Source organism: Rhinoderma darwinii, chromosome 5 (assembly GCF_050947455.1).
Source record: "Rhinoderma darwinii isolate aRhiDar2 chromosome 5, aRhiDar2.hap1, whole genome shotgun sequence".
NCBI lineage: Eukaryota > Metazoa > Chordata > Amphibia > Anura > Rhinodermatidae > Rhinoderma > Rhinoderma darwinii.
The window spans coordinates 39,864,621-39,877,030 of record NC_134691.1 but is presented as its reverse complement, the minus strand read 5'-3'; the positions used below and the strand labels follow the sequence as shown (position 1 = coordinate 39,877,030).

Here is a 12,410-nt window from a genome sequence, read left to right as displayed (position 1 = left end):
GACATCACTACAGATTACGTGACATCACTGAGCCATATAGTGATGTCACTCGATTATACACAACAGTCTCAGAGATTATATGCCTGAATAAAGCAGGAGAGGTTTCCGCTAATGCACTTTAAGCTGTTTAATTTACTTTCATCTGGTATTTGATATGTAGTATGCCCACGACAAGAATAAGTGGTAGATTAAAATAGCATATGGCACTGGCATGCCAGATCTGCTGCATGGTCTACCGGGCAGTATACCTGTCCTTGTCACAGAAAGATATTCTGTCATGAAATACACTGATTGATAGATTGCTGCCTTCAGAAGTTCTGCTACAGTGTTTCAGGCCTGGCTCTGAAGCAAACCTCATACTGCGAGGAAGCTGACACCTGTCACTAGCCGCAAACCGGCATTTCCTCCTGATTAATGAAGCAAAGTAACAACTACAATAGATAGATAGTCATCGCTGCTGCCGATGATTCAGTGCTGGCATACTACCGCCACTTTATTGCCCATCATGTTGGCATGTCCAATATTGTGAAAAGCGTCTCTGCACCAAGGGGTATGAAAGCCAAATTGTGCACAGAAATAGTTTGCTACATGTATTATTAAATGGGTGTTCCTGGCATCACTAATTGGTAATATATTATTTATATTATATACAGTAAGTGGTGGTTTCATTCACTTGTCCCACATGATAGACTTAAATGTAGTCTGCCTCTTGTGAAGTCATTTTTATACTGTATTTATTTTATTGCTTACGCTGACAAGTATACCCCGTGCTGAACAGACTCCCGAAGGATAAATGTGACTTGTAGTGATATGCAATCGCAGGTATAAAGGGAATGTATCACCTTATTGTTTTACTTTTGTTAAAATATATTCTTAAACATAATCTGTTTCATACTGTATATTTTATTTTCATATTTTTATTTTCTTTTGTATGATTATATTTGCAGTCATCGTGCCCGAGCTGTTACAATGGCAGTTCCAGAGATTTGCTTTACCTCAAGCCCCTGAAAACAGTCATAAAATAACCTATTGACTTCTATGAGAGAGTGTTGTGGGCATGCTCTGTGATCACGCTGCAGGGTGGTGGAGGAGCAATTGAGCTGTCCCCATCACCTATTATTAAAGGGGTTTTCCAGCCAGTAAGAATTGATGGCCTAGCCTCAGCTTAGGCCATCAATAGCTGATGGGTCGGGGTCCGACTCCCGGGACCCCCGCCGATCAGCTGTTTTTAAGGGGGTGCAGTGCTTGTCCGAGCCCTGCTTCCTCTTCATTTCTACTTGCCCACTGTGAATCTTCGACATGTATTTAGCGATTCACAGGTATTGCAGCCGCCTTCTCCCATTCACCTGCGGGAAAAGGCTGCATTTTTGGAGAATTTGCTGAGAATCAGGACATGCAGGGAGAGATAATGTCATAGTAAAGGGAGGGTGTTGGTGCGATGTCTGCCCACGTTTGTGACATGTCCTATTTATGGGAGTAAATGATCACGGCTCGTGCTGCCAGTATTCTATGTTGGGGCAGGATTTAAATTTATATGTATGTTTTATTTTTATTTTATAGGTTTATTTAACTTTTGTTTTTTGGGATTTTTTATTTTACACAATTCTTTTCCCATTTAATCAGCCCTTATATTCCCTCCTGCTACCGGCATCCCGGATCATGTGACACCTAGCCAGAACCAGAACTGTCGAAACGCGTTTCTGTCTTCACTACTGGGCAGCCGGAGTTCCCCCAATAGCCGGGCACCTGACATTTGTCAGTAAATACTTGTATTCCCCATGAAGTAACAATTCTGGAGCATCTTTTCTTAGGACTCTACGTTCTGCCGTTCCTCTGTTATTTCTCCTGGAAATGTATGAATAAATTGACAACCGGGTGTTACCATTCCCCTGGTCAATAGGGTGTGCTTCTACACAGTCTGACATTGACAGCACTGATTGGACAGTATCAGACTGTGTAGGGACACGCCTCTTTGACAAAGGGAAATGATAACGCCCAGTTGTCAATTTATTTATGCATTTACAATAAGAATAACAGAGGAACGACACAATGCAGAGTTCTAAGAAAAAGATGTTCTAGCATTGTTATTTCATGGGGAATACAAGTATTTACTAAAAGAGATTCTTCAGAATGGTATTATGAACCAGGGTTCCTTTCATTTAATAGTTTTCCCATCAGAGACATTTATGACATATGCACAGGATATGTCATAAATATGAAGATAAATGCGGGTCCCACCTCTGGGACCCGCACCTATCTCTAGAACGGGGCCCCTAAACACCATTCTACTGCTCTGTGTTGTGTCTGAAGCGCGTGACTTCCGACCATGAATGACCGAAACAGCGTAACTCGCTGAGCTACGATGTTACTCCCATAGTAGTGAATGGCACTTACGGAAGCAGCGTAGCATGCGAGCTACGCTATTTCCGTCGTTTATGGTCGGAAGCCACGCGCTTCAGACACAATATAAAGCAGTAGAACTGGGTTTAGGGGGCCCCGTTCTAGAGACAGGTCCAGGTCATAGAGGTGGCACCCGAATCTATCTGACATTTATGACATATCCTGTGGATAAACGTCTCTGATGGGAAAACCCCTTTAAGTGGTTGAAGAAGCAATCAAATTGGTTATCATAGTCCACTTCGCCACTTTTCCTTTTTACTAGATTTTGTGGAGGGTCCCGGCAAAGAATAACTACTACTGCGTGGTGGCGTAATAATGGTTGCGTAGTACAGACTGCAATACTGAAGCACTGAAAGCAGGCGGCTACCGGTCCTCATATGAATGACTGCTCTTCCCGGCTCTCTGTCTTACAGTTGCTTAGTCAGGTCTGTGTTTTCGTTGCTGTGTGTCTGAGCCTCCAGCTCTGCGCTCACAGCTCACTTGATTTTGCCTGATCCTGACACCGAACAAAAGGACGGAATAAAATCGTAATTTCCGCGTTTATCGATAAGGAGGAAAGTTGACGCTGAGGCCATTCCCCTCCGTTGAGATGGACTGGTTTACGAGGAGGGCTGGAAATAAAGGAGTTCGGATTATTATGGCTGCTGGTACAAATACTGCAGGCTGTGTCATGTCGATGCAGAGAATTGCATCTGACTGGGCATGAATGACGGACTTTTCACCCCCATGTGTTCTTAAAATAGATGATCGTCCTTTCATGAGATTGCAGTTGCATAAAAGGAGAACGTTGGGGAATGGGAGGGATGCTGCTCATTTTAATTGAACAGGGGGGAAGAAGACATTAAAACCGTAATTTGCTGAATCTCCCATTATCTTGCGCAAGCAATAGCCGTTTAAACACCAGGGACTAACGCTGGGCCGTGCTGCTCCCTGCCTACAGCTATAGAGCATCAGTGGAAGACGAAACAGAAATGAGAATTGTTCGTTAAAATGGCTTCTCCATCCTGTGCAGGGATTCTTTCTCAGCGGTGATAATCCGTCTAACAGAGACGGGCGACTGGGATTCAAGACAGAAAATTAACCCCATTTAATTTTTTTTTATCAAAAACCTGATTTTACAGGCGGTTCTGGAGTCGCACAGTACCAGAGCGGTGCAGAACAGAACAGGCCGTCATTATTTGCGCCAGTGGTCGGTGTCCTCGCTGATTCTGCCCTGTTCGCTATTACTGCCTTGAAAATTTGTGTATTAGTCTTCCTGCACACACTATTATTTTTAGCGTTTTAAACAAGAACGCGATGAATTTCAAGCGTTTTTTATGGTGGTTTTTTTTTTACAAGCAATTTCCTGCAGTTTGGTCTAAATATTTATACAGCAATTTGAGGGTTAATTGTTTCATAATATAGTGAGTTAAAAAAATAGCTGGAATCCGTTTATTTACATATATTTCCAGATAGAAGGTATAAGGCCACATGTAGTGGTGTGCACGGCCGTGATTTTCGGTTCGGACGGCCGTGGAGTGTCACCCGCAAATCGCGGGCTGTGCATGTGGAAGCGTGCATTCATTTCTATGAGCCGGGACCGCAAAACACGGCCGTGATAAGACATGTCCGTTCTTTTTGCGGTCCGGGCTTCTGGGCTATGCACGTGTTCATGGGCCCATTGAAATGAATAGGAGTGCAATTCACCTGCAGATTTGCGGGTGAATTGCGGCCACAAAAACATGGCCTAACCCTATGCATAAGATAGATACATTAATATATATACACACACACACACACACACACACACACACACACACACACACACACACACACACACACACACTATATATGATATATATAGATATTGGAGACATGGATATTAGATGAGATGATAGATAGATAGATAGATAGATAGATAGATAGATAGATAGATAGATAGATAGATAGATAGATATTAGATAGATAGATAGATAGATATTAGATAGATAGATAGATAGATATTAGATAGATAGACAGATAGATAGATAGATATGAGATAGATAGATATGAGATAGATAGATATGAGATAGATAGATATGAGATAGATAGATAGATAGATAGATAGATAGATAGATAGATAGATAGATAGATAGATAGATAGATAGATAGATAGATAGATAGATAGATAGATAGATATGAGATAGATAGATAGATAGATAGATAGATAGATAGATAGATAGATAGATAGATATTAGATAGATAGATAGATAGATATTAGATAGATAGATAGATATTAGATAGATAGATAGATATTAGATAGATAGATAGATAGATATTAGATAGATAGATATTAGATAGATAGATATGAGATAGATAGATATGAGATAGATAGATATGAGATAGATAGATAGATAGATATTAGATAGATAGATAGATAGATAGATATTAGATAGATAGATATTAGATAGATAGATATTAGATAGATAGATATTAGATAGATAGATAGATAGATAGATAGATAGATAGATAGATAGATAGATAGATAGATAGATAGATAGATAGATAGATAGATAGATAGATATGAGATAGATAGATATGAGATAGATAGATATGAGATAGATAGATATGAGATAGATAGATATGAGATAGATAGATATGAGATAGATAGATAGATATGAGATAGATAGATATGAGATAGATAGATATGAGATAGATAGATAGATAGATAGATATGAGATAGATAGATATGAGATAGATAGATATGAGATAGATAGATATGAGATAGATAGATATGAGATAGATAGATATGAGATAGATAGATAGATAGATATTAGATAGATAGATAGATAGATAGATATTAGATAGATAGATATTAGATAGATAGATATTAGATAGATAGATATTAGATAGATAGATAGATAGATAGATAGATAGATAGATAGATAGATAGATAGATAGATAGATAGATAGATAGATAGATAGATATGAGATAGATAGATATGAGATAGATAGATATGAGATAGATAGATATGAGATAGATAGATAGATAGATAGATATGAGATAGATAGATATGAGATAGATAGATATGAGATAGATAGATATGAGATAGATAGATGATAGATAGATGATAGATAGATGATAGATAGATGATAGATAGATATGAGATAGATAGATAGATAGATAGATAGATAGATAGATAGATAGATAGATAGATAGATAGATAGATAGATAGATAGATAGATATGAGATAGATAGATAGATAGATAGATAGATAGATAGATAGATAGATAGATAGATAGATAGATATTAGATAGATAGATATTAGATAGATAGATATTAGATAGATAGATATTAGATAGATAGATATTAGATAGATAGATAGATAGATAGATAGATAGATAGATAGATAGATAGATAGATAGATATGAGATAGATAGATATGAGATAGATAGATAGATAGATAGATAGATAGATAGATAGATAGATAGATAGATAGATAGATAGATAGATAGATATTAGATAGATAGATATTAGATAGATAGATATTAGATAGATAGATATTAGATAGATAGATATTAGATAGATAGATAGATAGATAGATAGATAGATAGATAGATAGATAGATAGATAGACAGACAGACATGTTCATGGATTTCTATGCGCAGTCAGTGTAGTCCTGAGGCAGGTAACCCCTCGGCACCTCCTTGATGGAAGCCCCGTCTCTCTGGGATGAGTCCCGCGTGCTATTGGCTGCAGTCATGTGGATGGGAGGTGGTGAAGGATTCCTCGTCTTCCTCCCTCTCACAGACAGTAGTAACTGTACGAGGATGCCTCGTCCTCATTTTTTGATTTTTCATTACTTGTGAGATTTCATTACTGGCTGCCAGATGTGCTGACATTCCTGACGACAGCCGCTCTCCTCTGCCGCTCTCCTCTGCGTGTCTGTAATAGGCTTAGAGGAGTATGAGGAGAGCGAAGCATCGGCGTTCAGCTTCACACTTGTGCTGGGGAAGCCCGTCCAGCTCTGCGCTGCCTCCAGTCCGTGCTCCTTCAGTCAGGAGACCGCCGCACGGCTGCTATATCTCCTACAGCGCTGCTTGCGGAGAATAATGACTGTACGATTACTCGTCCGCCTCGGCTCAGTCAGGCACAGTTTCCATCGAGTCCAGGAAGCCTACGGGACTTGACTGGCATGTCCGCGTCTGGTGTCATCTGTAATCGCAGCGACTTTATAGACAGCCGACGAACATATAGAAGACAATGCAATTTGATACGTTACGCCAGTTTTGCAACACCGTCCTCTCTCATTTCCACGAAGCTTTACCCACACCGCCCAACATTTTACAGAATGATCTATTTGGCCAGACCTTGAACAACTCCAGGTATGTGAAAATAATTGACGATTTTGGTGTCTGCTGCATGAAGGCTATGGCATTGGCATGCTACTTCTCCGGCTCTGCTATTCTGATCATGCTACTTCTCCGGCTCTGCTATTCTGCTCATGCTACTTCTCAGGCTCTGCTATTCTGATCATTACCCTTGCTATGTATGGATCATTTACATTTTATATATATATATTGGAAACATATTCCACAGACGGTAATCCAAACTGCCCATTAGGGCCCGCAAGTTTTTCTCGGGACCCATTTCCAGCGACTTTTATAGGAATACCATTTAAAATATTTCAGTATGTATCTGGAGCGTAGGAGGAAATTTCTATAAACACAGGCAGAACATACACTCAATGCAAAGGTATGATGTGAATTGTTCTAAAACGCATGGATGCACAGGAGATGTAGCAGAGCTGAGTTTGTCATTGAACTCCTTGAACCGGCAATGTGGTTTCTGCCTCCTGAGTTCAGATCATGCAGTAGGTTTACCTGCAGTCCTATGTAAAACCACAGATTGCATATCATTACGGCGTAAGTGGTGCCAAATGACAAACTCGGCTCTGCTGCATCTGTAGGCAAATCGCTCGCCTTATATTAGAGTAAGGGGCGAGAAAAGAATAAACACAGAGGGACGTGGCTATTGACCTGCCTGATTTATTGAATGGAGGAGATTTGGTGCATTCGATAACGGTGTATTCACAGGATATACTTTTACTGTGCGGGAGTGATTGATGATCGGTACTGAAGACCGTCCTCTCTCCCCCTAAACAACCCCCATTAATGAGCAGCAGTCAGGGATTTACTTGCAGTTGCTGCCGCTTGTGCGCTGGACAGCTCCTGCTATGTGCAAGACGCAGCAATATTCTCCTCCGCTTATAATACCCTATGGAGGATGTGGTCATATGTAGGGTTTCTCCAGACCTAAGGAAGCAATTTGCTTTCATTCAATTCCCCATACAAAAAGATGTATACTCAGCAAAATATATGTGTCCTTTACCTGCAGTAGAATAAATGCATATATTGTATGTGTAGGTGTGTGAGTATACGGATATATGGACATAGTCATAATATATATAAAGAGACAATCATAAGTTGATCTTATCATTAACCGGCATAGTAGACCCCCTTGCAATTTTTCGTCCGTCCTTCTCATAATTACAATATCTGGACTATGGTAGTGAAAGTCTAAGGCAATGAAGGGGTCAATTTTATATTCCCTGGTGGTCTAGGAAAGGGAATGGTAAATTCATATTGCTCGTTGGAGTCCTTCATCCTTGGGGGGGCTAGGAGACGGCGATTGCCAATTTGCCACCACCTTAAACTATACGTTTCTGATCAATATTTGTACCCAAACATTTTTGGCGCTGATTTTGACGCAGAAACCATGTCGGAATCAGCGCCAAAAAACTGCCAAAATCGCCCCCTATTGATTTTCAATGGGAGGCAGAGGCGGGTTTTTTTCTGGACGACTTTTAGCCGCGGGCAGGAAACAAAAAAACGGCATGTCCTTTCTTGCCAGAAAAAATCAGCAGCGCTGGTTTCTGAGCGTTTTTGGCTGCGTTTTTTGCCAGCGGTCCTGGCATTAGCATCAATGTCGAAAACTGTGGCAAAAAAACGCAGGCAGGTGAGAAAACCTGTGTGAACAGGGCCTTCCCCTACCCCTTTACCATCTCAAGCGCCACCATCTTAAACACAGCTTCAACATTTCGAACAGAACGGATCTGGAGCCCGACTTTTGCTCTTCGTCTATATTTGACCTATTTTTGCCTATTTATTTTTAGTTTGTTTTGTATCTTTGGTGTTCGCTATGTTTGAGTTTGATGTGAATATTCGGATCTAAGTGGAGAATGGACTAAATATGACAAATTGAGGAATGATGGTGTAAAGCAGGTAGCAGGTCTACAGAGATGGCATGTAATGGTGAAGGTTACCTCTACGCCCACGCTTCAGAGTAATACATGCTTTATTACCTGTCTGCTTCTTCTGGGAGTGCGGTACATACACATGGATCTGCCCTATTATTCTACTGCCTATTGTAGGGGATGTACAGGAGCAATGCTTACAATAAAGCCATATATTTCTTCAGCTCTAGTACTAGTAGGTTTCTTCAGCTCTAGTACTAGTAGGTTTCTTCAGCTCTAGTACTAGTAGGTTTCTTCAGCTGTAGTACTAGTAGGTTTCTTCAGCTCTAGTAATAGTCGGGTTCTTCAGCTCTAGTACTAGTAGGTTTCTTCAGCTCTAGTACTCGTAGGTTTCTTCAGCTCTAGTACTAGTAGGTTTCTTCAGCTCTAGTACTAGTAGGTTTCTTCAGCTCTAGTACTAGTAGGTTTCTTCAGCTCTAGTACTAGTAGGTTTCTTTAGCTGTAGTACTAGTAGGTTTCTTCAGCTGTAGTACTAGTAGGTTTCTTCAGCTCTAGTAATAGTAGGGTTCTTCAGCTCTAGTACTAGTAGGTTTCTTCAGCTCTAGTAATAGTAGGGTTCTTCAGCTCTAGTACTAGTAGGTTTCTTCAGCTCTAGTACTAGTAGGTTTCTTCAGCTCTAGTACTAGTATATTTCTTCAACTCTAGTACTAGTAGGTTTCTTCAGCTCTAGTACTAGTAGGTTTCCTCAGCTGTAGTACTAGTAGGTTTCTTTAGCTGTAGTACTAGTAGGTTTCTTCAGCTGTAGTACTAGTAGGTTTCTTTAGCTGTAGTACTAGTAGGTTTCTTCAGCTGTAGTACTAGTAGGTTTCTTCAGCTGTAGTACTAGTAGGTTTCTTCAGCTGTAGTACTAGTAGGTTTCTTCAGCTCTAGTACTAGTAGGTTTCTTCAGCTCTAGTACTAGTAGGTTTCTTCAGCTCTAGTACTAGTAGGTTTCTTCAGCTCTAGTACTAGTAGGTTTCTTCAGCTGTAGTACTAGTAGGTTTCTTCAGCTCTAGTACTAGTAGGTTTCTTCAGCTCTAGTACTAGTAGGTTTCTTCAGCTCTAGTACTAGTAGGTTTCTTCAGCTCTAGTACTAGTAGGTTTCTTCAGCTCTAGTACTAGTAGGTTTCTTCAGCTCTAGTACTAGTAGGTTTCTTCAGCTCTAGTACTAGTAGGTTTCTTCAGCTCTAGTACTAGTAGGTTTCTTCAGCTCTAGTACTAGTAGGTTTCTTCAGCTCTAGTACTAGTAGGTTTCTTCTTCTTAGATGCTCTTTGTATTCTTACACACCCTTGATTGGGAATAGTTTTTTCTTAAAGTGCCTGTTCCCCAAGGGGATTATAGCATCGAAATGGATATCCTATAATATGTAGAGTAACACGTAGCACAAACCGGGATCCAGATCTAAATTAAGGCACTAGGGACATTTCCTTCTCCCAGGGCAAAAATTCAGTTTAGTGTCCTACACGTGTATTTAACACCCTGGCCAAGGCAGAGTGGCTTGTAGGTGCCACCTTCCCTGGCACCTAACACCCATGCACCACTAGCATCCCCTTCAGCTTCACCCCTGTATTAAAGGGGTTTTTCCATAATCATTATCACCTATCCACAGGATAGGTGATACATGTCCGATCGGTGAGGGACATCTTTTGCATTTCCTCAGAACATATGTGCCCTTATTCTGTTAGTGTCAGTAGTTCATGGGTAATCTAGCAGATGAAAGAAGTCGATCTCTCCTCCAGCGGCAGAATTGTTCTCTTTTTCATTTTACTTTGTGTATGTTGTAGGGGGACGGAGGACAATGACATATAAAAAAGTGATTGTTTGATTAACCATGTAAAGAACACATATAGGCAGTAACAGGCATCTATTTGTTCTTTTCTCGTGTAAAGTAAATGTTTGGCTTCATTTGTTCAAATGCGTGTTCTTTTTTTTTTTTTTTGCTCTATTCAAAGTCTATGGGAAAGGATGGAAATAGCTAGTCAGCTGGTTCTATTTAAAAATGAAAAGCGGCTGCTGCCGCACCCAGGATTTGCCTGGTCTAGTGACTCTTGCAAGTTTGCAGTCCCCAAGCGACCACCCCACAGTGGCGAACGCAATGATGGGTGAAGGGCGTTGATTTTGGCCATATAGTATGCTGTATGTCACTTGAAAATGATGTGATCTGGAAATATTGGGCATTTCCTTGCTAGTTTTAGGTGGTTCATTTCTCCAGCGCCTGCATGACATATAAATGACTAGCTTTTATACCCGGCGCTGCTCGGGAGGTTGGACTTACGGTATGGATAGAGTAAAAGCTCACTATTTAAATACTTCTCAGTATGAATTGAATTGCTACCTCTCAATATGCTAGAGAGTGTAAATAATGTTATTGGAAGCATAAAATAAATTAAATGAAGCAATATATTCATTACAGATTTAGGCCTCATGCACACAAACGTAAAAATGCCTGTAATCACGGGCCGCAATTATGGCCCGTAATTACGGGCCCATAGACTTCTATTGGCCACTGGTACCTTCCCGTTTGCTTATGGGAAGGTGCCCGGGCCGTTGAAAAATATAGAACATGTCCTATTTCAGGCCGTAATTACGGCACGGGCAGGCCAATATAAGTCTTCATGCCTACTTCCGTTTTTTTCTTCAGGGTGCCAGCCGTTTTTCAGACGGCTAGCACTCTGACCCATTCATTTCATTTGGGCCATGCACACGTCAATTTTTTTTGACGGTCCCGTTGCTCCGTTCCGACAAAAGTAGAGCATGTCCTACTTTGGTCCGAGATTTCGTGACCGTGAGGCCCATGCAAGTCAATGGGGCCGTCAAAAAAAACTGAAGGCACACGGAAGGCATCCGTGTGCCGTCCGTATGTGACGGAGCCGTCGCCTAGCAACGGACGGCCGGGCAGAGGTACACATAGAGACTGATACTGCACTGCACTAATCGGCAGCCCCTTCTCTCTGTCAGCACTGATAGAGAGAAGAGGCTGCTGATCAGTGCTGGAACTCCGCGATATTAAGAAAAATAAGTTCATACGTACCCCAGCCGTTGTCTTGGTGATGCGTCCCTCCTCTGACATCCAGTCCGATCTCCCTGGATGACGCGGCAGTCCATTTGACCGCTGCAGCCTGTGATTGGCTGCAGCGGTCACCTGGTCTGAAACGTCATCTCAGGAGTCCGGACTTGAGGAAGAAGCAGGGAGTTCTGGGTAAGGGTATGTGCACACACACTAATTACGTCCGTAATTGACGGACGTAATTCGGCCGCAAGTACCGGACCGAACACAGTGCAGGGAGCCGGGCTCCTAGCATCATACTTATGTACGATGCTAGGAGTCCCTGCCTCGCTGCAGGACAATTGTCCCGTACTGAAAACGGCCTTGAAAACGGTGATGGAATTTTGCATGAGGCCTAAAGTCCATGGGGCTCCGTGTGTACACCCATAATTACGGGAGCATTGCTAGGCAACATCAGGGGATAGTCACTGTCCAGGGTGCTGAAAGAGTTAACTGATCGGCAGTAACTCTTTCAGCACCCGGGACAGTGACTACCGCTGGAGTTAAAAGTATTAAAAGTTAACTTACCCAGAACTGACGTTGCATGCCATGTGACCGCTGCAGCCAATCACAGGCTGCAGTGGTCACATGGACTGCTTTTAAACCAGTGAAAAATCGGGCTACAAACAAACTTTCCAAAATATATATTAGATTTTAAATAAATACTCTCTCTGTGTCTGCAGTTTTATCTTGGCATCGGCACCAGGAA

General features: G+C 41.4%; 1 protein-coding gene across 47 annotated transcripts in view; it reads left to right on the top strand.

Moving 5' to 3' along the window:
• Positions 1-12,410, top strand: part of RIMS2 (regulating synaptic membrane exocytosis 2) — a 583,792-nt gene that overhangs the window by 197,449 nt on the left and 373,933 nt on the right. For 10 of the 47 annotated variants that reach the window (XM_075825881.1, XM_075825891.1, XM_075825876.1 and 7 more), the window contains exon 1: positions 6,187-6,744. The exons of the other annotated variants lie outside the window; for them this stretch is intronic. In XM_075825881.1, the coding sequence (XP_075681996.1) occupies positions 6,623-6,744 (122 nt within the window). In that variant the 5' untranslated portion in view covers positions 6,187-6,622. Of the gene's footprint in view, positions 1-6,186; positions 6,745-12,410 lie in introns of those variants that run through there. 47 annotated transcript variants of the gene reach the window in all.